At 40.6% G+C, this 25899-nt stretch overlaps 1 protein-coding gene across 1 annotated transcript in view; it reads right to left on the reverse strand.

Moving 5' to 3' along the window:
- NR3C2 (nuclear receptor subfamily 3 group C member 2) overlaps positions 1-25899 on the reverse strand; it is a 283104-nt gene that overhangs the window by 54021 nt on the left and 203184 nt on the right. Inside the window, exons 6-7 of the mRNA XM_087816506.1 lie at positions 4252-4602; positions 2846-2990 (exon numbers count right to left, since the gene is read on the reverse strand). Coding sequence (XP_087672632.1) covers positions 2846-2990; positions 4252-4602 — 496 coding nt within the window. The remainder of the gene's footprint in view (positions 1-2845; positions 2991-4251; positions 4603-25899) is intronic.

The following is a 25899-nucleotide window of genomic DNA, read 5'->3' on the forward strand; positions in this document are numbered from 1 at the left end:
ACTGACAATACTGTATTATAATCATTAAAACTGCGTAGAGACCAGATTTTAATTATTCTGCCACAAAAAGAGAAATGATAATTATGTGACCTGATAGAGGTGCTCTCACCACAATGGCAATCATATTACAATGTGTAAATGTACCAAATCAACATGTTGCATACCTTAAATTTACATGACGTTATATATCAAATATATGTCCAACTCCCCCCAACACTTCTCACCTATTAGTATAGCTATTAAACACACACACACACACACACACACACGAAGACAGAAAACAAGTGTTGGCAGGGGTGTGGTGAATTTGGAACTCTTGGGGCATTGCTGGGAATATGAAGTGGTGCCACTGCTGTGGAAAACAGTCCTGTGGTTCCTCAGGATTTAAACATGGAATTACCATGTGACCCAGCCGTTGCACTCCTGGGTATATATCCAACAGAAGTGAAAGCTGGGATTCAAACACACACTTATATGCAAATGTTGACAGCAGCAATATTCAACAGCCAAAGGTGAAAACAACTCAAATATCCATCAACAGCTGAATGAACAAACACAATGTGGCCAATTCTCTTTATGTGATAAAAATAAATAAAGAACTATGTTCTAGAAAGTTGCAGCAAAGACCGAATTAGAGAACACTACCCTGTTCCTCCTAGGGGAACTGAGGATTAGGTTCTCAAGATTCATTGGTTGTACCATTTTCATCAACTGATCTATACATAGTCTTGTTTTATGTGTATTTCTGTTCAAGACACCTTATTAACATGTACCGCGGATTCATTAACATTGAACTCACCGCCAACAGCGCTGTAACTCGGGCCTGAAAGGAGCTTGTCTAACGCCTGCGTTTCCTCCCTAAGGCACGTCACAGCCTTCTCGCCCTTAGGAACACTGGACTTCAGCGCTACGCTTCGGAGCCGTTTTAAACGGTGAAATCACCCACAAAAGGCACAACAACGCAAAACCGTGGCACTAAACACACCATGGAAAGGACACTTGCTTACAACGTGAGAAACAGGATGGTAGTCTCAGCTGAAACGCACATGCTGGGTGACTTAAACTTACTGCCTCTCTGTGCATGCCCGCAAACAGCCCCGAAAGTGCCGCGAGGATTTGACTCTGGGGTTATAAATAAATGTAGACAGTGGAGAATTCGCAAGTACAGAATCTGTAGTCAGTGAGGATCCACCATATGTACAATGGAGTAGGATTCAGCCGTAAGATGAAACTCTGATATGTGCTACAGTAAGTAAGGGTGAACGCTACGGACGTGTTAAATGAAATAAGCCAGATGCAAAAGTATATATTGTATGACCCCACTTATATGCAATCCTTAGAATAGGCAAATTCATAGACTAGAGGTCATCAGGGTTTCGGGGTGGGGGTGACTGCGGAATTACTGCTCCATGAGGTCAGAGTTTCTGTTAAGGACAGTGAAAAAGAACTGGAGATGGACAGTGGGGACAGTTCTACAGCAATGTGAGCGCAATTAGGGCCCCTGCCCTGTATACTTAAAATGATTAAAATTCTGTGGCATATATTGTATGACAAAAGTTTATGTACTAAATTAGATTCAATGGATCACTTTAATCTTCTGTTAAAATGAAAATGGAGACACCCTGGATGACACTAACAGGGATTCTTATTTGCTCACACTTCCTTTCAAAGGAAAGACCCTCCTTAATATGTTTTTCTTTTGGTTTATAAGCCATATTTTTAGACAGGCCTATTATTTAATACTATGAACTAATTGTTGAGGAAAACAAGTAAATTAAAATGTGATTGCCAGTTGTTTGGCCTCACTTCATGCTTTTGGTGAAAATTTACGCAGGAGTGGAATTATTCTTTGTAATTGCCAAAAGAAGGGTCACCTTGAGAACCAACAACTGATGTTCCTGATTTATCTTGGAATAAAGTTGTCTGCAGCTGGCCGTATTTGGGTGAACTAGTACTCCTAGGTCAATTAGCACTGGTACTATTTCAGTATATTGGCACTGTGTGTCCACTTTGAATCTTTTCCATTGCTTTTGTTTCTCTGATCATCAATCTATTTCTCATCTGCTTCCTTCTCCATGGAAAACCCCTATTTTCATATCTCTAGAGAGAGCCATCTGTTAGAATATGGCTGTGGTTCACTCCATAATTCAAACGCTCCTTTTTATTTTCTGTATTTCTTGACCCAACAATTACAAAGAAGCACCGCTGGATATAAACAGATAAGATGTGCTAATGTGGAAGACAAACAGTATTAAAATGTAAACTTAAAACATAGGAAGGAATTCAAAGAAAAACCTACTGCGATTCTTTCACTCTTTTAAAATGCATCATAAAAGCAAAAATGTTTCACTAAAGAATAACATTTTGGCTTCTCTTATGACTGCAAAGAAGAATAGTTATGACTGTCATGAAAACACACTGAGCAGTTGTATACTGTTAACAAAAGAACCGTTTTATGAACAAGCACACTTCCTACATTCACACTTTTTAGAAATTAGATAGTCTTCTCAACTGAAGTAGATACCAAAAGCGGCTGTTTTCTATTAATCGTGGCTTTGCACCAGTCAAGTTTTTGGAGCCAATTGGATATTTTTCTTTTGGGACAATTCCCACATACTATTATGTGAGATTTATATATACTGACTTATATATATATGCAGGCATGTGCATGATAATTTGGTAAAGAGTAATTTTTAAGTTCTCAAATGATAGATTTTTTTTAACTCTTAAAAGATACAAGGAGCAGTGGATTCTTTCACAAACACACATCTGTTTAGAAATCAAAAAGAAGCATAACAAATAACCCTGCAGTTCATTTTATGAAGGTTAATTAACAGGTACTCACTCATTAAAGACCAGGTCTGGTGCAAAATAGAGAAATTGGCTGTTCGTATGTTTGTATGACCTCCAGCTCAAGGCAAACGATGACAGACACATCCAAGAATACTGGATGAGCGTAATTTGGTCCTCAAGAGGCAAGTTTTTAAATCCTGAAGAACAGAACAATTAAACACAGAAATACATTTAGCATTTAAGTACATTCCAGAAAGAAGCTTCTTAAGTCAGCCTCCAAACAGCCACCTTCCTCTAACAGACTCCAATCGATTCCACAGTCATTTATAGGTCATTCACCCTAGGCCTGGCCCTGTTGAAGGCTTCATTTCAATTCATCCTAAATTCTCAATGAGGATGAATGGCCAGGGCAAATAAAACTGGGGGGTTCAGGGCGTTTCGTTGGATGCTGGTCTAAAACCCCTGGTTAGCCTGAAAGAGTCTGTATGAACCTGTAAAATGTCTTTATTCTACTCCCAATTAATAAATTAACATAAAATATAATGTAATGACCATCAGCTACTGTGTATCTGCAACAATGGAAGATTTTACTCTTCATGAGTTTGTCATGGTTGAAAAGCATTATTACTTGCTTCCTATCATCTGGGATAACATGGGACTTCAACAAAGTTCTGAAGTCGGATAAGCACCCTTGGGCCCTGTCCTCCCCTCTCCCACAGGCCTCCTTTCTGGGCCTCAAGCCCTTTTGTTCCTTTTTCCAGGCCCTGTATTCCCAGGGACTTTAGGCTATTCTTTCATTTGTAGAGTTTCACCAGGGGAAGCTCCTCTCAAAGAATCAGTCATCACAGCTCTCCCCAATCAGTTTTCTTATGGCTGCTGGTTGACCACAGGTCATTTAAGAAAATACTTTGGATAAATGAACTGGGACAATGTGATAGCAATTCTAAGCGATGTTTCTGCAGATTAATAGAAGCCATATTAATAAAATCCTACAGCATAAAAAATGACTCAAGTAGGAATTTCAAGGACAACTTAAAGGGTGCTGGAGGTAAGATGCTATGTTTTGAAAGAACAGATTTTCAGGGGCTCATACAACTTACTAGATAGGTCTTGGTTTACTTGGTCTGTGGTTAGATCAGCCCTGGTTATGAGCTGCTAGTAACAGGCTGAGTTTATACTTTCATGACCAGATTTCTGGGATGAAATTTTCCATTGCAATCATGCACACAAGAAATGTACGACATGTTAACCATAGAACCCTTCACTCCAGCTGCTCAGGAAAGCGAGCATGCTGCCCAGATTTCTGCTACACCCTCCATTCATCTGATACCAGTTTAAAAATTTGCTATCAGGACAGAAGAGAAAGCCAACTCCAATCACTCTGTTGGATATGGTGAAATGGGTCGCCCTGGCCTGTCTAGTTCAGGACGCAGACTGTGAAAGGAGAGGCAAGCCTACCTGGAATTACCTTTGCCCACTTCACGACTTGAATCATCTGCTTGCCCGCGAGGCGGTTCAGCGTGGAGAGTAAGTTTTCGGCGGTGTCGGGCTTGGAGCTGTCGTAGCCTGCATACACGATTTCGGGCTCTATGTTTTCAAGGACCATCACAGGGGAGGGTGTGAGCGCGCGTGAGATTGTGGAGAGCTGGGGGACCAGCGCCGTGTTGACAGAGGGCTCTTTTGCGGGTGCGATGTAGGTCGTGCCTTCCTCGGGGCTCTGGGGCGGTGGGGGTGGTGGCGGGGGCTGCTGCTGCTGGGACTGTTCCTCATGAATTCCTTTTAACTTTCCCAGCTTCTTTGACTTCCGGGCTATAAAAAAATTATAAGCGATAAGAGCAAGTTAAAATCAAGACAGGGATATATACACTACAGGAGGTAAATTACGATCAAACTGACTTACACAGGGTGTGGCAAAAGTAGGTTTACATTTGATCAGATGGAAAATAATACAATAATTAATAAAGAATAATAAAGAATACACTCTGTGCTTCGTGTACTCACAACTGTAAACCTACTTTCGCGCCACCCGTATTGGTTAAAGCATGCCTTTCCTCTAAAGGTGACTTAAGATTCTAATAGAGTACCTTTTAAATATTTTTCTAACACCAGGCACTGTCCCAATGCTTTACATAAATGAACCAATTTAACGATTTTATGAGTAGACACTATTCTGAGTCTCATTTTATAATGAGACCAGAAGGGTTAAGAGATCTGCCCAAGATCGCACAGCAAGTATATGTAAAATAGAGACACAAGTTCAAGTATATGTAAAATAGAAACACAAGTTCAGAGGAAAGAGCAATCATTTCATAGGCTAATAAATTACGTATGCCTCAACTAAGTCTTTCATAAGTCAGTAATTCCCACTTATTATCCACCGGAGGGCTGCCAGCAAGCCCTAGGCTGGCCTGACTGAGCTTGTTATTCTGGTTCTGTCCCTACTCCCTCTAATTAGCTTTCCCTGGCCTCTTTACCAGCTTCTCTCTGGTGCTTCTTACCCTTCCTGTTGCGGTCCCTGTGCAATCACTTGCTTATGCAGAGTAGTTGTTTTGTGCACATGCTGCCAGCCCTGCCTCCCCAGCTCTATTGTGGATGGCAGAAACACAAAGATTGGGTGCTCCTCCTCTTTCGTAGCCCCGGTGGCACCTTGTAAAGGCTGCTCCTAGAGAAAGTGATTTACAGATTCCCACTGGATGGATGGGAGAGCAGTCAACTCCAAAGCAATGTAATAACTGGGAAGAAGTTAAATATCTGAATGATTTCAAACTGGACAGCTAACTAGTAAATGTATAGGAATTGATGCCACAAAAGAACATGTGCAAGTTACAGCAATACACACAAAATATAATCTTTAAAAATCTGTTACACTCTATGTTTTTAATATAAGTAAGGAATTCACAGATCATATACCCTAGAACTAAAAAATACCATAATACTATATAAGAATCCCACTTTATTTATTTATTAAAAGGAGGTTTATTTGTTTTTTAGGTTTTTTTATATCTTTATTGATTTCAGAGAGAGGAAGGGAGAGGGAGAGAGAGATAGAAACATCGATCATGAGAGTCATTGATCGGCTGCCTCCTCCACGCCCTCTACTGGGGATCGAGCCCGCAACCCAGGCATGTGCCCTGACCCAGGCATGTGACGGAGATCTCCTGGATCCTAGGCCTATGCTCAACCGCTGAGCCACGCCCAGCTGGGCAGAATCTCACTTTAGATTTTTAGGAAAACATACTATGTACAAGTGACCATATATATGTTCTGATATACCCAGAATGGCCCTGGTTTTCCAGCATGATTACCAATAGTGCCCTGTTTACTCCTAAAAGTGCCAGATTTTGGTCCATCAATAAATACTGTGTTCATCTTAGTTAAAAACCAAAGCAGCATTTCTAACTTGAAGAGCAACTGTGTGACTTTCACACTTCTCTCAATGCTAGTTTTATTAAAACAGATCCTGGAAAATGAAAGGATGAAGAGGGGGTATCGGCAGGTAGAAGGCAGGTTAGGCGGTGGGTGGCAGGTGGGGGGGTGGGGAGATGGGTAGGTAGGGAAGATTAATGAATGGGCAAAAAGGATAGAAAGCCCAGAATTTAGAGCTGTGGAAATAACTCACTTTGCAATCGGAAGGTTTTCCATTTTTAAAAAGAATTTATTTTAAAATTCTTGAAGACCCAGGCAACTTCTACTTGGTTCGAACATATGTGAGGAATTTACAGGATATAAATTTAACACAGTGTAGGACTATGCCACACCAATTAACTGGATTTTAAAAGTAACCATTCATGTTTACAATTACAGCCGTTAACATTTATCACATTCACCACAGAAACACTCACCAATTCAGATAAGAGCCGCTACCCAACAGTAGATATATCTGCCACAGTCATTAAATATTGCAATGGGCTTAAATGATGAACAAGATATAATTCCTATTTTTAAGGAGTTTAAAGTCAGCAAAATAATTTTAAAATTTCAATCATTTTAAATCATCTCATTTCTTATAGACTGTCTCCTTCCATAAAGAGTCGAGGCAGAAAAATCTGAGTTTTAGAATTTTCTAAATGAGAAGCAGATGTAAAAAACTCATGTATACTACTGGAAACTGTGATCAAGTACGGCCCAATAGTACTGAGCATACAGTAGGTAACCAAGGTGCGCCTGATGAATGAACAAAAGAAAAAATAATCAGCCAAATGCCTCAAAAATTAGACAAAACAGAAGAGATGGAAAGAACTAAACACACAATGCTGGTCAATGGATGCCTCTAGAAGAGCCTGGGGAAATCCTCCACAGCATATACTGGCCATTTGGGGACCGGATCCTTGGAACTGCCTCTGTGTCACATAAACTTTCTCTAGGACTCAAGTGATTCTCCTATGAAAAATGGGATGACAGTGCTCCCCACTCTTACAGAAGGCTATATGGGTGAGAAAAATAAAACCATGTTGAAAATCATCACTAACACCTGAAATAACATTTCAATGTTACATCCAATCATTCCTATAATTTCACAATTATTAAAAATGTCCCCATTCATTAAAATGCCCTCATCCTGTATAAGACTACATCTGATGATACACACAAGTTGATTGACTAGAAATAGCCCAGGGTGATATTTTCAGATTTTATTAAGAGTGATATTTGCTTGCAAATTAATTATAAAATGCACATTTGTTTAAGGCCTTAAGGTCTCTAATGCTATGTTTATTCTCATGACTGATTTAAGGTCAGTGCTGTGAAATGCCATGAAGAAAGACGCTTATTATTTCCTCTAATATTCATGCACGAAGCTGCGGGCTGGAGCATAACCTGTTCAGCAAATTATCAACATTATGTTTAGCATTTCAGTTCCACTTAACTTTATGCTGTGATTCTATGCATGTAGGTGGGACACTTGGAATTGAGTAATAATCTGTATTTACTTAAATAGTTCAAGACAATACATATTCTCAGTGTGCAGACTCTTCAGCTAAGTGTGTTCATCCAGTATCTTTTCTAAGAGCATGGAGGTAAGGTTACATATGAATTATACTTATACTGCTCAAGGCAGCCTTCCAAAAATGCTTGATAGTTCTATACTACTTTTTGAATGCCTACTGTATAAAATTAAAGCTCCTGGAAGTTGATAATGTCTTATGTATTCCTATAACATCATTTTCCATGATGCTTATGGGTACTCAATAAATGTTTGTTGACTAAATGTATTACATTTTCAATTTTTAATAAACTATTACATATATTAAGTGTTCACTTACTTCCATGTAGGAAACACAGGCAAGTTTCTGAGATTTTAAGATACAATTTCTGAATAACTAATTATTACTCCTTTTCAGAGTTTCTACTATGTAACGATCCATTTGTAGAGTTGCTACCCTTAAAACGCCATCACTAAAATAACAATAAAGTAAATGTACTGGGCACTTAGGTGCTAAGTACAGTTCAAAACTGTGATTAGGCATGTTATTTCCATTTTACAGGTAAGGAAACTGAAACACAGAGAGATAGGTACTTGAAGGCTGCAGCCAGGGCTTGGTTTTGAATCTAGCCCTGGCTCAGAGCCCACACGCTTAACCTCTATGCCATGCGCTCTCTCTTCTAATCCTTTTGTCTTTATCTAATTTGTATTTTTTTATACTTTAAGGTTAGCACAAGCTTCAAATCCAAGTGTATAATTAAGAAGTTTGATAATTACACAGGAAAATCTTTAGTCGAAGATACTCAACGAGCAGGTTTCCATTACCCAAAGCAGCAGTGAATGTAAGTTCGGGGTCTTATCCCTACCTGCCGCCATCCCTAAAGGTGAAGTTAGTGGTCACCGGGCTTGGGCACTCATGCTCCCAGGTGGCCAGAGCCACACTTTATTGCTCAATTGCCAGCACAGCTGTGCGAGTGTGCATGTGGGGCGTGCATAAGTATGACTGTGAATGCCTCCCAGTCATACACCTGGAGGAGTCTCACTTGTTCTGCCTGGATGTTACAGTCACTAGCATATGGGTAGTGGCTGCACTCAGGTGCCAAGTCCTTAATTCCTGGCAGCATCCTGACAGCCACTTGTTCCAGTTGCTGGGAGACAGAACTCTGTTAGTTCTCCACGAATTGCTCCCCAGGAGCTGTGTAATGGGGAGGCCCTGCTTCCTCTCCCGGCTGATATGTGGAACACCAAGCTGGGGGCATCGGGGGGGACCCTATAAAAACTGGAAAATTCCCAGTGGGGAATCTCAAGATGCACAAAGGCCATGACATGTGGCGTGACAACACTTCCCTTTTGCTTTGCTCCACCTCCTGAGGCTGATATGACCCCATACATACCCTTCTGGCAAACCACTGGTGTGGCAGAATGATGGCTGGCTAGGAATCATATCATCCTTGCACCCCCCAGTGAAATGATGAAATCAGCAAGGTTCTCCTGGTGCTTCCATCACCACCCTTCTCAATTGTGTTCAGTTAAAGAATCTTTAGACTCAGAAATGGGTAATCAGTACGGCTTTAAAAAATTTTTTTTTTTCCTCTGGAGTAGAATGAAAGACTGACATGGAATGTTTTCAATCACAACATTTCAATGGAGAAAGTTAAAGTGAGAAAGAATTCTGTCATTTTATAAATACTTCATGCCATGTCTTGAAATTTTAGGTCTTGGCAGTAATTATGATAGAGAGGATATATTGAGGTTATATGAAAACACACATTTTTCTGTTCACAGGCCAAATGTAATCACTGGCTTAAACCCACAGGCCAATAACAGCATCCAGCCCCTTCTTCTGTCTTTCACAGACCATTTCTCTTGCCATGCTCACCCAGATCACACATTCCTATTTCCCATATCCTCTTTATTTGCATGACTTATCTTTGCTTTTCCACTGCCAGAGGAAAAATACTCTGAGTCAGGGAGACAACCAAGTATTTTTGTCATGAAACCAAAGGAAGGAATGTCATCTTTCTACAAATTTAATTTGTTTTGCAGCAAAACTTCTCTCATTGGTACTAATAGAAAAAGAGCATCTATGGTTCTCAAGGTAAACACAACAGAACCTGGGGCAGGATATTTTATGAATAAATAATTAATGTCTCAATTGATAATAATGAAGAGGCACTGCAACTGTTTATAAATACTCCTTGAGAGGTTAAAAAACTTGAAAAGTGGGTGTTTTAAAAAGTATCTGTAAATATTCTCACATTAACTGACATAATTTAACGAATTAACAGGCATTATTGATTTTATTAGCATAGAAAACATGCCCAGGCAAATTCGAACCAACCAACCTTTGCCCATTTTAAAAGACATTCCACACCACACATACACAAAATGGTAAAACTATGTGAGGTGATGGGTATGTTACAAATTAGCTGGACTGTGGTCATCATTACATAGGTATACTTAAAATATGTTGTACAACTGAAATGTATTAATTTTTATTTGTAAATCATAACCTCCATAAACCTGGGAGAAAAAGACATTCCAAATGAATGGATCTCCATATATTAAATGTTAATGTGTGTGTAGAGATATCCATAGATATCTTTCTATCTTTAATAAAGATAATTTTGTTGCTATTGTTGTAGGATACGTTTGCCCATTACTTAGCAAATGACGAATAACTACCCTTTGTGTACAAAGTGCACTCCCTGGTTTTGTGAGCAGTTCAATGTTGAGTCACAAGTTCTGAGCCTGTACCAGAGATTACAATCTCGGGGAAGTTGGATCAACACATAAAAAAGTAATTTGGTTTATAAAGCTCTATGTTGCAGGTCAGTGGTACTAACAATATATTCAGTCAGACAGCGGCAAGGAGAAGATGTTCTACCTTTCCATGGGAGCTCACACTTTCCTGTACCCCTCGTATTAATTCTCACTGTGCCCTGGGTTTGCTTTTGTTGTGATTTGGACCAGACCGAGGGCCCATGTGGGCTGGGCCACTCTCTTGTGTAGGACTCCACCCAAAGTTAAGGGCATCCCTAAGAGGATTGTCCATGAGGCCTGCAGGCAAATCTGAACAGAGACTGAAGGGAACCTTAGGGTGTCAAAACAGGGGTCCACTGGTTTTGCAGAAACAGTAACAGGTTCTGGAAGACAATCCCCAATGACATATCCAGATACTTCCCTGCTGGAGGCAGGGAGTCAGAAAGGGGCAAAGCCAGCATCAACCTGTGAGGTGCTTCTGGAGCTAGGCAGGTGATTATCATGAAAGCTTTATGCTACTCATATTTTCTATATATTTTTTTTCTTTTCATCTAATACTTAGCAACATTTTTCCCCTCTCCCCTTTTTTCCTTTTAATGCCAGTCAGGCTCAGGAATGCGTGTCCACATGAGGATGTGTGTGGGGAGGGTTCCCTCTTGGGCCATAGTTTTAAAGGTGAGGCAGCCTGCCTCTGAGCTCTGGCCAGGCTGGGATGGTATTAAACCAAGAAAGAATCTCAGAAGAGTAGGAAACAGGATGTCAGAGAAACGGCCTCTTGGTGATCGCCTCTGGGGGACAGAGAAACCTTCCTGAGGTTTCTTCCACTGAAACCTTAGCCAGGTGTGTATCAAATCCAGAGGCTGCCTCGGGACTGAGTAGCAGGGAGTTCAGCCGACACTGTAATTCCACAGCTGGTCCTGGCACTGCTGCTGCAGAACTGGGAGCAGGGGGAGGCGGGGAGGCGGCTGGGGCCCCGGACGTGGCCGGGGAGGGGTGGCGCAGACAGCGGGTCTGGCACACGGACACCTCCTGCTCGGGCCCTGCCACTGTTGTGCCGATCTATGTCTCCAGGAAACCTCCGAAGGGAGCAACAAAATGGAAAACCCTCCACTCACAAAGCTCTGGACAAAAAAATGCTATGGGAGAGAAAGGTGGAAGAAGACTGGGGCTGACTTATTCTAGGGTAGAAGGTGAGGGATATGAGAAACCAAAGAGCCACTTCAAAAAACATAAGGCATTTGCCAAACCATGGTGAGTATCTCTTTTCTAACTCCACTGAAGTCAAGATAAGATACAAGGTGTTTAAAGGGCAGAAGAGGGGATTTAGATCAGACACTGGGATAATTTCCTCCAAGTATTCTGGAAGGAGTTACAGAGATAGCCTGCAATGCATTACTGGCAAGAACATATAATATTCTTTTCTAAAAACTTTAAAGTAATAGCGGGGACAGGTATCCTGCCTGCCTGAGTGCAGTCCTGCCCTAAGGCAGAAGAATGGGATTAAATGAGTTCCCAGGATCTCGTGACCCTACAATGGAAGTAAATAAGACCTCCAAGGTACAGTCCAGCTTTTCATTTGTCTCAAAGGAACTTGTCTGAAAAACAGGAATAAATTCCTTATACTTCTAAGAGTGATAAGAGACAATTTTAGAAATATTTCCCCAAAATACGTTCAAAGGGGGAATACTATGATCTCAGGTTGCACGCCTGGAAGAATGTCCAGTGCCAGGGAAAAAACACCTTCTACCCCAACCCCCAGCAGTCTGTCTCACCTTCTTAAATACAGAGTTTCACCACTATAAGTTACAGGATTGTTTACTCAGTTCTGTATTTAAAATGGGCTCTTTGGTTTCTTCTAATCCTGAGATTATATAATTTTATTGGTGGGAAAAGTAGCAATAGTGAAGAGCTATTATTAATTGAGAATCTGTATATCATGTGCTGAGAGAGCATCCTTTAAAAATACCAGCCCATTTAATCTTCCTAAGTGCCCTAGGAAGCAGGTACCACTGTTATCACCACTGTGCAGGGTCCTAAGGATGTTCTGACAGTTATTGTGGTAGAGTTAGAAGAAGGTGATTTATTGTAATGATATGGAAAAACAGAATAGAGAAACCCCATTACATTTAAAGATGACATCAAATCAGGAGGTCCAAGGAGTATGAACAAGACCTAGAGCTCAGATGACTTCTAAATTATCAGCAAGGTTACCACCGGATCACCTCTACTGAAGAGCTTAGTCTTTTTAATAGGTGTATAACAACCTGTACCAATACACAAGATGTTTTCTCTCTAATTCCCTGAGCACAGCAGTCAACTTCTGTGCACTCGGGGGCTGCTGCTGAATCAGATCACCCAGACTTTATGCTTTTGCTCCTGTTATGACATCTTAATTCTGATGGGAGGAGAAACCAAAGGAGGCAGAAATCAAACCAGTCAGTCTGTATAAATAATAAAATATATTGGGCGGAGAACTTGCTACTTCTGATTAAAATAAAGTTCCCAAAGCTCCACTAAAATAATAGTTGTTTTTTAGATAAATATATATATACACACACGTACATAACACACACACACACACACATACATATATATATATGTATACACACACATACATACACACACACACACACACACGCACACATATATGTTAATCCTCCCCGGAGGATATTTTTTCCATTATTTTTAGAGAAAGTGGAAGGGGGAGAGTGAGAGAGAGAAACATCGATGTGAGAGAAACACATCGATTGGCTGCCTCCTCCATGTGCGCCCTGACCAGGGCTGGGGATTGAACCTGCAACTCAGGTGCGTTACCTTGACTAGGAATCGAACCCGTGACTCTTCGGTCCTCGGGCTGACACTCCAACCACTAAGCCACACCAGCTAGGGTCAAATATACATTTAAAATCAAGTGAATGTTCTTTAGAAAATACTGTTGACCCCTGAACAACATGAATTTGAATCGCACGGGTCCACTTACAGGTAAATTTTTTTCAATGAATACATACGGTGCTGTAAATGTAATTTTCTCTTATTTCAAATAAGAACAACAAGCACTATGAAAATAGCTGTGGCCACCCAGCAAGAGGTCCCTCCCTCAGTTAAAAAGTTAATTCTTTAACAGCTGCCGGAGCTGCCTGCCCTCCTGGCATATGTTTGAGCAGTGAATTTATTACATGAAGCACGATCTTATTGGCCATGCCAGGTAAATAGTCTCATTAAGAATGTTTTATGAAGAAACATTACTGTTCTAACAAGGTCAAGGGGTGAACAAGGCATGAGAAAGAGGCAAAAGGCAGTGACCTGGAACTAGACCAAAGTACCCAGCTTAATTTACTGTGCCGTCCCAAGTCCAAGTGTGATCCTCAGTGGGCTCAGGGGGAAAAGAACTCGTCAGATGCTATCACACACGGTGGGCAGAAAACCCACGGGATGGGTCCTGTGCATACCTCCCCCAACTGGCGAGTCAGCACGTAGTTGCTATATTATATACACAGTATAACATATTATATTATATATATTTACCCAACAGATATATTAGGACGTTATTTACACTAGGCGATGACATTTTTCTTTACAAAATTTTCAGCAGAAGATTCCATAGGTAAGCTCTTAAAGAACAGTTAAAATATAATGCCTGAACATTTGTTTGCAAGTCACTTTTTGGGCCTGTTTCAATTATTCTGTTTTTCCCTCTCAGCGTTTGCTGCTACTTTACTGCAATGGTTTCCTCGTCTTGGTCCACTTAATTTTGTCCAGTGACCTTAGAACTTGGACATGTCCGAGAATTCTAAAGCAACAAAGGAAGTTACTGAAATTCAAGTTCAGATCTTTTTTATGATTAGTACTTGTGTACATAAGAAATAAAAAATATGGAGTAGAATGAAAAAAATATACAGACTAGTTTTATCTCTAATACCAATTTTCTTCAAAATATCTCATACCTCTTAGCTTGATATTCTTTCTGTGAAATAATTACTTAGAGCTTCATCATTATAGTTTTAATTTTTAAAAGTTATTTAACATCATATTTAATATAAAACCAAATTATAAGTAATGGTTTACATTATTTACATGAAAAGTAAATTGACTAGGTTTTAGTTGAAGCTACCAATGTTGAGATTATAACTGAATGCTAAAAAAATTATTAAAATTATTGCTTAATAAGAAAAAGAACTGGTGAGCCAGATAACCACAACTAAAATAATAATCCCATGAATTGATACAAAAACGTATTTCTCTCAATTTGTATGACACAGAAAATACTCTGTATTTCTGAGTACTATCACTTTAGTATTGAGGACATTTTCCAAATGCAAGGCAAAGAAGTCAAGCAGAATTTCAAAAAAATCTTCATTTTAGAAACTGACACTAACATCAAAAAGGATGAGTGTAAGTACATGTGAATGAGCCAACAAGATGCCATTCACGTTGGGGATTATGGTAACTAAGTAGGCCTGAGGAAAGAGAAAACCAATGTCGATGTTTATAGCTCTAATGCATTTTAAGTAAATATTACTCCTTTTTATTTTACTTTATTAAAAAATTTTTTATCCACATTTTATTTCACTGACATTATCGGAATGAGTCTAAATAAAGAGTTAGTAGTAGTCAATGATGCATGTACTTGAAAAAAAAAAAGTTATTTTTCTAGACCGGGATGTCTTTGGGATACAGGCTAAGTTGGTCTGGAAACTCCCAGATAAAGCTGAGCCAAATCAAATGGCTTTTTCTGACTAAGTGATTCTCCTGCATTTGCTTGTTGTGTTTTCATTCCAGCTTCTCTTAGTACACAGGGCTGGTCCTGAGACATCCCGAGGCACTCTGGTGATTCCAGTGTTGGCAGGTCCCAGGTCACCGCTGGGGAGGAGTGGCCTCAGCGGCCTTGCAGTGAGCAGAGCGGCGCCCGGGGGCCACACGCCTGACCTCTCTGCTCTGGCCAGAAGGGGGCTGCTGTTTCTCATTTGGTTTTCGGCCACTGTGTAAATGCCGGAGCTTTGGAGACTCTCTCGAAACCCAGTTCAGCACAGCAGGCCAAATAACACCCTCAGAAGAATATGCTTTCCATTTAAGTTTCAAAAGTATTCTTCAAATTGACATTTAGCCATATTAAAAAAAATAAAAAGATCCAAAAGAGAATTGAAGTGCTTAATAAATAGGATGCTAAGTCATTAAAAAGAAACTTTTAGGAGACGTCGACATGAAGTGCCTTTTTATTTTCAGTGATTCCCTATAATCTGCGTGTTTCACTCCCATGCGGGATGGAAACAGATTTAGGTGGAAACAAGTAGGCCCTTCTCCATCCGACCTGGAAGATGAGCCGCCCGGGAGGTCTCCTGGAGACACGGGGGTGGTTCGGGGAGCACCGCAGGGCGTTTCCAAAAGTCTGTCTTCGGGAAAAACTCCGCAATTCGCAGGTGAGACGCTGTTAGTGATTTTTAAAGTAAACATCACATTTACAGTAGGAGACTAAAGAAAAACAGTTATTTGTGTCTTCTCACAAATTGCTATTAGAATTCTGCTTCTGTTCCCTTCCTTTAGGACAGCCCGCCAGCGTGCCGGGACTTGCACAGCGCGTCGCCCTGGAGAGCGGGCACCTTGGCTGGAGGGCGCCACAGGGACAGGGTGGCTTTGCTGCGCTGGGGCCTCTTCCTGCGTCGCAGCGTGGCACCCCGCTGTCTCCTTCGAGCAGAGGTCTTGAGTAGGAGGCGGTTCTTCACTGCTGATGTGGGTTAAGGCCAATTTCAGGCCATGATTTTTAGACAACGATGAGGTGCTAAGTCACATACCACATAAAGCACAACTTTAACCCCCCCGTAATCGTTCTTAAGCTCCGTAACTGAATGGGGATGACACAAACCTATAACCTTCCCTGCAGTGAATTTCTATCTTCCAATGCGATTTTCTTTGGGCCCACAGTTAGGGATTAGAGATCCTCTTTCAGAACCAAATATTCTCCCTTTACAGATATGATCGTAAAAGTCGTAAGACCACGCCCACCATAATGATAAACTCTGTATTTGCTTGGTTTCTGGATCGTCATGCTTAGAGCATGTCTAAGCATTTTTATTGCATGGCACACAGTAGGTGTTAAATCAGTGCATACTGAATGAAGGGAAAGAAAAGTGCAAATAAACAAATCAATGAATGCTTCGCTGGCCTTGTACAACTGGCTGGATTAATGTGATGACTACAGCCACTATTCTCTATCAAAGCTTTTAAGGGAAGCAGAGAGAGGATATTAGGTTTCACTTCAAATGCCAATGAGCCAGGCTAGTCCACCTGGAAAACAACTCCAGCCAAGGCTCGACCCAGCCTCAGTTTGACAACAGACATTCACCAAGAAGCATCAAACCAAGTACAGTCCTAGAGGGCAGGCAGCCCTGTCACTTCTAACTTTGAGAGAGTCAAAAGACAGATGGAAAATGGAAAAGCTAAAAAGAAAGCAGCTTTTTACCTCTAACGTCACAGAAGAGCCATACCCTAGAGATAGAACCCAAGAAAGAGGCACTCTACATCCTTAATCTTAAGGCCGTTAGTATCACTGAATCAGACACGTCAGCATGGGATCCTTTCTGTGGGTGGAATGACAGGAAACATACTTGCTCTTGAGCCCGGCCCATCCTTGGGGAATGGGTGGGGATGCAGAGGAAAGTTGTGATCTTCTCCTGCCCCAAATAAGCATCATCAATTCAACATTTTGATACCAAAATTGTGAGTAGCCTAACAGAATAGCAGTGTTGGGATCAAAATTTTTATGTAGGAGGGACTTAGAGAAACCTGTGAAAACACATTTGCTCAATGAAACACATGTTTATATTTATTTATAGTAGGCTGGAAGGCATTTGATAAAAATTTTGAGGGAGAGGCTAAAGACCTCTCCCTAGGCCACCTGACAACCACTTTCATATCTGTTTAATTTGGTGTAAACACACCACCATCCAAAGGGAATTCCAGCTTTTTCAAAAACAGTTTCTTTAGGATTATCATCAGAATTGATCAAAGTTGTACAACAAAGTCATGTTATCCATGACTCTTGGTGGCAAACTGATTAGGAGACCACCAGTGTTTGTGTGCTGTGAGTTGTCTTACCTATGTAGAAGGTCAACTACAGTTTTGTAATGACATTGGAGAAGATACACCTTAATAAATGGCCCAATAATTGCCATGCCTGATTCTAACTGTAAAGTTCAAGAAGACATTGAGTAACTGTGGTAGACCTGACTATTGAAGCCCTGTGATTTCAAGTCAACACATTCTAACATATCTCAGATATGAGTCGAAGCCCCTGAAGGCAGGTACCCGCATAAGCATTCAGTAACAGGTGGCATTTGGAGGAATAGATTCTACATGCTTAGAGCTGCCCTCACCACTTTGCCTTCATGGTATGAGGACATGGCATGCACTACTATCTCCGGGGAGTTTTGTGACACTTCATGTGCATTAGTTTAGTTAAGAAATCACTTATAGCCCTGGCTGGAAAAAAAATATCCTTGAGTAAGGATTAAAAAAAAAGAAGAAATCACTTTTATAAATTATTTTCAATATTTTCAGCTGTTATAGTCCACGTTTTTTTTTGTTTTGTTTGTTTTTGTACTTGGTTCATATGTTCAAAAAACAAATTTTTAATCTTGTATTTTCAGGGGCCCAGAAAGAATCAACCAGATTCTTATGGGGAAGACATATAGTATATTGCAAAAAAGTGGGGAAGAAAGACTAGAAATTTGGGGAAGGAACTCTTACCAGATATACTATCCAGCTACTTGGGCAACTTATAAGATCCAAATATGGTCATATATAATTTCAATGCTTTGTCCCTAAATAAATTTTAATTTACTTATTTTCCAAAGTATAAATAATTATTAAAAGCTATGTATATTTTAAAGGCTTAATAAAAGTAATGATATAATAGAGAAGTTCAACTAATAAAGGATCTAAAGAGTGAAGAAAAGCACAGGGTCAGCAAAGACTATGCTGATCATTCTCAAACTGATCCATGCCTGGTTTTCTTTAGCATTATCTGGGGGTTTTTTCGAGATGCATAATCTTGGGCCATCCCAAATCTAGATGCCAGAATATCTACAAAAAGGGGCTGTAAATCTTCATTTTTAACAAACTCGCATGTGATTTTTCTCCCCCTGCATCGTGAAATTGAGAACCAACCTAAAGATTCTGAATGAGAATACAGTGAGAGAGAGAAACAGAGAGAACCTGGGAAAAGGTTCTTTAAATTAAAAAAAAGGTAGGAAGTAAGGGAGGGAAGGAGTTCTAGACAGGGATAAAAACATCTTCTAGCCCTAGCCAGTCTGGCTCAGTGGTTAGAGTGTCGGCCTGCAGATTGAAGGGTCCCAGGTTCTATTCTGGCCAAGGGCATGTACTTCAGTTGCAGGCCTGATCCCCAGCCCCTGGTCAGGGAGCATGTGAGAGGCAACCCATCAATGTTTCTCTCTCACTCTCTCTCTCTCCCCCTTCCACTCTCTCCGAAAAAGCCATGGAAAAATATATCCTTCGGTTGAGGATTAAAAAACAAAAAAAAAACACACACAAAAATAATCTTCTATATCAGGGTTTCTCAGCCTCAACACTATTGACATTTGGGGCCAGATCATTCTTTGTTGTTGGGTTCTGTCCTCTGCATTGTAGACTAACAGCATCCCTGGCTCTCTACTCCCTCGATGCCAGTAGCATTTCCAACTCCAAGTTGTGACAACCGAAAATATTGCCAGACTTTGCCAAATGTCCCCTCTGGAGGTATAATTGCGCCTGATTGAGGACCGCTGGTCTCCACTAAGGAAGTTGATAAAAAGAACAGTAAGTTAGAAAGATAATTAAGTCCCTAGACTTATATAAAAAACAATCATATGAGAACTGAAATAAGAAGCATGCTAATCATTATGTTCCTAAAGTGAGTTTCTTTGATAGCAGAAGTCATAAACTGGAAAGTGAGCTAAGTATAATTTAAACACTTCATTTTCATCTTTCAAAATTTGGCATATTTTGTGCAAATTTCTGTATTTCTGATAGCTCGATAAGAAATCTTAAAATCTGGCAATATTCGCCTGTTTTCCCCAATGACAACAAATGGCTGGAGCTGAGGGGTGCCCCTCCCTGTAGATGGTGCTCTGAAGTTTTCCCCCTATGCTTTATAGACAGTGAATTCTATCTAAAATTCCTTATATACGTCGTTAGTGTTGTAAAGGACAAGAACCTATCCATAGATTTAAAATTTACCTTTAGTTTCCTAGAAATCCAAATCTCATTAGTGTCACACTTTTAAACTACAAACATAATTTACAGGCAACACAGGCACACACCTGGAGCACACTAGAGAAGGTCCCAGTTTGGTGTAATCATAACGTCAGGTTTACGATTCACTAGTCACTGCCAAGGACCCTACCACGCCCAAAGGGTATGTACTGACCGACAAGTGCATATCCTGTGTGATATTACACTCATAAAAAATGAGTCATGACTGACTGATTTCAACATTCTCACTTCAAAATTCAAGCTGGGCTTCATACAATATACTTCCTTACTAACCATCCATTAAAAAGAATATTTGTTCCTGTGATGAAGCAGGGCCTTCCCAAAACTTCACCTTCCTTCAGCTGCGCTGCTGGTGCTGTTCCCCAGGATGGACTTCCTGCTGACACCACCTGGAGGTCAAGAGGTCCACACCCCTAGGTTTACAGCCTGTTTCTCATCTTTGGAATTGCTCTTTTTCCCGTCCCACGAATGGGTAGCCCCGCACCTAGCGAATTTCAGTGTACAATTAAACATGATGACAATCTGAAGGAATCTTCAGGTAAAACTTGCACAAAATTACTTCAGTCATGAGTGTAGTTTCACACTGCTCAGTGATGGAGGCTCCTGTTTTTTTCCTCATGATGAAGGTCCTACATATACTTCCGAATAACATCTTCCTTTTTCAGCAGGTAGGGTTCTCTATTTCCCAGAAATGGGTCTGGAATGCTGTCTTTGTGTTGATGGTAATGAACTCAGTATTGCTTAGTTCCACTTTACTCAACGGGCCACTCAACATGGGCTGAGCAATTCTATCAATCTTGGTGAAGTTCTTGGGAAGACAGGTTCTTCTCCCACCTGAGAAACATATATCCTTTGGCTTTGACCTTGGGTTGTAACTGTTCTGGTGACCATGGCTTCTACTGATTTTGTTAATAGTCCTTGGCATTTACTCCACTAAATTCTTCAACCAAATCTTAATTTAATCCTTACTCCTTTCTTTTCTTTCCATTACCTCTTATTTATTTCAGAAGCTCATTCCTTCATCCCTTTTACTCTAGGTCAACTTATTCTAACTTCCCTTGACCTTGAACTTAATGCTTCACCACAAACCATTAGACCAGGGCTAGAATTTCCACCTTAACAGCAGCAACAGCTATCCCAAAATGTCATTCTCCCATGCTGGTGACAAAAATGTGGATACATAAGCATAATCAAGAAGTTCAAATATCACTTTAAATTACTCATTAGGGAATGAAGAGCTATACAAAACCTTGTCTGCAATATATTATCATTTAAAAAGTTACCAAATTATACTATGTAAGTCTACATTAAGATCAGATTTATCATATGCGTTTTGGAAACTGCACCTCTCTGGAGCAGAGATGGAAAAATAGTATTTATACTAGAACTTTAAAAATATATCATCCTTGGACTCTGTTACAGAACTATATTTGAAATAAAGTGTACTATGCCTTAATAACTATAAAACCAAACTTAGAATTTTTGCTAAATTCAGCTTAGTAATATATGAGCCCAGTTCAACTTCATGTTCACTATTTCATTCATTTATTCAATAGAGATTTATTAAGCATCTACTTTCTAAGTGCTCTGAATATAAAGACAAAGGAATAACTCTGTTCCTGAGAAATTCAAAGACTACTTGTCAGGGAATACCTATAAACAAGTAATTATAGCAAAACCTGCTAAGTACTACAGTCGAGGCTTTGGAAGCACAGGAGAGGCACTAATTAACTTCATCTAAGGAAGTCATAAAAAGCTTTATGGGAGAAGTCTTAATAAATTACATACACGCACAACACCTTAGGGACTGAGAGCTCTTCCCACTGTGTAAAGTCTGATCTGTGCGGGGTGCACCGATGCGGAGGTGATGAGGTTTTCGCAGCAGGTCTGGAAGGGCTCATAGAAACGTAGCATAGGGGAGGAGTGTGTGGACCCTTTAAGAACTGTGTGGGCAAAGGCACAGCGGAAGCTTCTGAACAAGACATCACGGTGGCTTTAGGAACAGGGGGGCTGAGGGCAGGGAGAAGGGAGAGAGGGAGCTGAGGTGACTGAGCATGTCGAGGTCCCGAGTCAGAAAGGCATTGCAAAATGCCAGCCTGGCAACATGTTTTATTGAACACAGGTCATAACATAGTGGGATGGGCAAAATAATGGTCCTATTCCCAGAACTTGTGAAGGTCTCACCTTACGAGGCAAAACGGGACTCTGCAGATTTAATTAAGGATTTTAAGAATTGTTCAGGTGGGCCCATTATCATCACAAAGGTCCTTGTATGTGAAAGATGGAGGCAGGGCAGACAGAGAAGGAGATGAGACAAGAGAAGCAGTGACAGGAGTGATGCATTAAACAGGCTCTGAAGATGGGAGGGGAGGCGCCAAGGAACACGGGCAGCCTCTGGAAGGCAGAAAGGCAAGGAAATGCACTCTCTCCTTGAGACCCTACAAAAACACGCAGTTGCTGCGTCTTTGAGCTCACAGGGACCCATTTTAAACTTCTGACCTCTGGAACTCTAAGGTTATAAATCTGTGTTGTTTTAGGCTTGTGGTACTTTGCTATAGCAGCAATAGGAGGCGCATACCCATGGGAATGCGGGTGGCTCCCTCCCGGCCTTCCTATGTCCGGTGTAAGTGAGAGGCCTTTGCTGTGCCCGAGGAAGGGGGCCCTGCCACTCAACCAGCAAGGCCAACTTGATACAGCGACCCACGTCATTGGACTGCAGAAAGCTGTGGGTGGGAGAAGTGGCGGACTGTGCAGACGGCACAGCAGAGCAGGTGGCCCAACTTAGTCACACTGGATGATCCCACAAGTGGCTCAGAACCTTTTAAGGGGAGCAGGTAGAGGCAGAAAGGGGTATGTGTGGGAGTTGAAATCAAACTAGCATTGTGCTCAATCATAGGATCCTACTTATTTTCAAATAACCTATGTGGCGGCATCTGATTTTATTTAGAAAACAAAACATTTTTAGGAAAATCGGCGTAATAGATATAAAAGCCTGTTTGGGAATAGGGCAGTCAGTGAGCCTCAGAGTAAATAAATAAAGTTAAAGCAAGCTCTTTCAAGTTTTATTTTTAATCTGTTTTAAACTCCAGAGTATTTTAATCAAATCTTTTATATAATATTTGAAGACTGATAAGGACTTTTCTTTAACCATTAAAACACCTATAAAGCCAATGATAGTGTCACCATTAACATTCACTGAAAAATGACCCAACGATCTCTACTGAGCAAGGATGGAGAAGCGGTTCAAGAGGTTATTTACTCTGAAGAATAAACAGTATGGAGGAGAAGAGACACAACTGATGACTCAGGAGACACAGACTTTTCCTTCTAACCCACTGACCACAGGCATGAGAGCGGACACCCAGGGCAGGGCCTGGGGCTGCGGGGGTGGGGGCAAGGTGTAGCCCTGCCCACCTTTCCTCTGCTCTCCCCTCTCCTCAGTGGACACAAATGTCTACACATGTCCAGTGTATGAGGTGGGGGAAGTGAGCAGAAGTAGGTACACTTAGGGTGGCATTTCCAAATTTGCTTCCTCTTTCATAACAGATCACAAACCTCAGCAGGGCCCCTTCTTTTCCGCTCAATTTTCTTTCAAGATTGTTCCCCACCTGGGCCCCCACACAGAACTGGAGGGTCACTATCTCAGTACTTGTCCACCTTCATCTTTCAGCTTTGAACACTTGGCTCCAAATATCTGTAGCGTTTACATGTACTGCTTATCAAAGACACCTAAAGTATTGCTTCGTAACTAGTAATGTCAGTAGGCTAAACGCTAACATGGCCTTTTGTAAGGCTATGTTAGCCTGGGCAGGAAAAATACAAATACATTAACTTAAAATATCATTTTTAGGAGACTTCTCCAGATGAAGAAATATTTACCAAATGCTGATTAGTGATCTCCTTGAGAGAAATAAAAATAACATTAAATAGGAAAAAAAATTAAAACTAAAGGGCTTTAAAAAATGAAAATGTTTTCTTATCCTAAGAAAACGCCTGCCAAGCCTATAGCAACCGCTGGGACAGTGGTTCTCAGCTCTAGTGAACTCAAGACAACAGGCAGAGCTTTGTGCAAGTGAAGATACCCAGGTTCCATTCAGATTTACTGCAGGAGAAGGGCACGCGTGAGCGTGTTTAACACGAACCGACAGATGAATCTGATACGTGGTGAGAACTGAGAACCCGAGAACGGTCCTACGGGGTCGCTTAATTACACAGTCCTCCCAGGCTCCCCATCAGTGTCATCTTTCAAATGTGGCTTAAAATTTCTAATCTGATTCAACTTCACTTATCTAAAAATATGAGTACATTCAGAATGGGAAAGTGTTTTTGCTCTATGGGATTTAAGTTTTTGCTTAAAAAACAAAACAAAACAAAACGTGAGCCAATTAACACATGCTATTTGGAAGCAAGGCCAGTGCCTGCTTTTTCATTGCTCACGAGGAACAGCTGGAATTTCAGGGGCATGCAGTGGGACTGATAGACTTCTTAAACACTCTGAGACCCTCCTATATGAATTAGATAAATATCAGTATAAAAAATTATATAGTAACAGAATAACTGCTAATTTTCATCACTATTTAAACATTTTACACTATTATGCTTTGAAAACAAATATGGCACAAGACGCTGAAGGAAGAATACAGAACAATTACATCCTATTTTCATGATGTAACTCAGCAACTGCCTTTATATTGTTGTTGACAGATCCAAAGAATGAAGCAGCACATTCTGAAGAAACTATTTTTATTAGCTCTGCCTGTTCATCTTTTAAGAGACTCTGTCAAAATGTAAATCATTATTTTTGAATCAGTAAATAAAGGATTCAGCAAATATCCTGACTCTTCTTCCATCTTTATTGTCCCAATTTATTACAGAGAACTTTTATGTTCCTTTATTAATCACTGTGATGAGTATGTATTTTATAATTTGATAAATTAATAAAAAACATATTTTTAAATTTTCTTTACTGATGTGTAAGAGAGAGAGAGAGAGAAACATCGATTTGTTGTTCCACTTATTTATGCATTCATTGGCTGATTCTTGTATGTGCCCTGACCAGGGATTGAACCCAAAACCTTCACGTATAGGGATGATGCTCTAACTAACTGAGCTACCAGGCCAAGGCTGATAAAAATATTTCTAAAATCTGTTAGAATTGGGTTAATCTTTAAAAGGCATGCTATCTGACCCTCGAAAAATCATCACTTTAAAAGATCCTAATTATATTGCCCAGCCGGGCGTGGCTCAGCGGTTGAGCGTCGGCCTGGGATCCAGGCAATCAGGGTTCGATTCCCAGTCAGGGCTTGATCAATGACTCTCTCATCATTGATGTTTCTGTCTCTCTCTCTCCCTCTCCTTTCCTCTCTCTGAAATCAATAAAGATATATTTAAAAAAAATAAAAGATCCTAATTATATTAAATATTATACATATTTACTACCAGAGACTGAAGGACTGTTAGAAAGTTATCTCAATGGTTTTCTGTACATGCTAGAGGTGAGAACAGAGGGTTTATTGTAACATAAATAGCTTCCTCTCCCCATGTTCACAATCACAGTATTTCACTGTGAAAATGGGGAGAAGAGGATATTTATTCAGAAAACCAAAAAGCAGCAGATCATTAGTCTCTAGATTTTCAAATGGAGAAAGACTGAGTTGTACTCCTCAGTGGATATGTCTGTTAACTGAGAGTAAGTGAATTCAGCGATTATAACTTTGGGAAATCAGAGTCTGAGGAAGACAGTGCAACTGACAGGCAGGAATTCTTCCCCTAGATGACTGATGGCCCCCTTCTCAGATGGCTGAGTTCGGTAGACGAAGGATGCTTGGTTATAGGCGGTTTCTTCTCCTTCCCTACTATCTCTTACACCCCTCATCCCATAGCCCAGAGCTCATCCCCAATCTTACAGCCTGGCATTTAGGGAAAGAGAACAACTCAGGTATTGCGAGATGCTCTACAAGAGAATGTCTCCTTAAATATTAACTGGTGATTAAAAAAAAAACAAGCTTAAGAGTTGCTTTACTTCTGCTTTTTGTGTTGTGTTGTGTTTTATCAAAAAGCCTTGAACTCACCCAGCAGGCGTGGCTCAGAGGTTAAATGTCAACCTATGAACCAGGAGATCATGGCTTGATTCCCGGTCAGCACATGCCCAGGTT

This window comes from Miniopterus natalensis, chromosome 4, assembly GCF_054644295.1.
Source record: "Miniopterus natalensis isolate mMinNat1 chromosome 4, mMinNat1.hap1, whole genome shotgun sequence".
NCBI lineage: Eukaryota > Metazoa > Chordata > Mammalia > Chiroptera > Miniopteridae > Miniopterus > Miniopterus natalensis.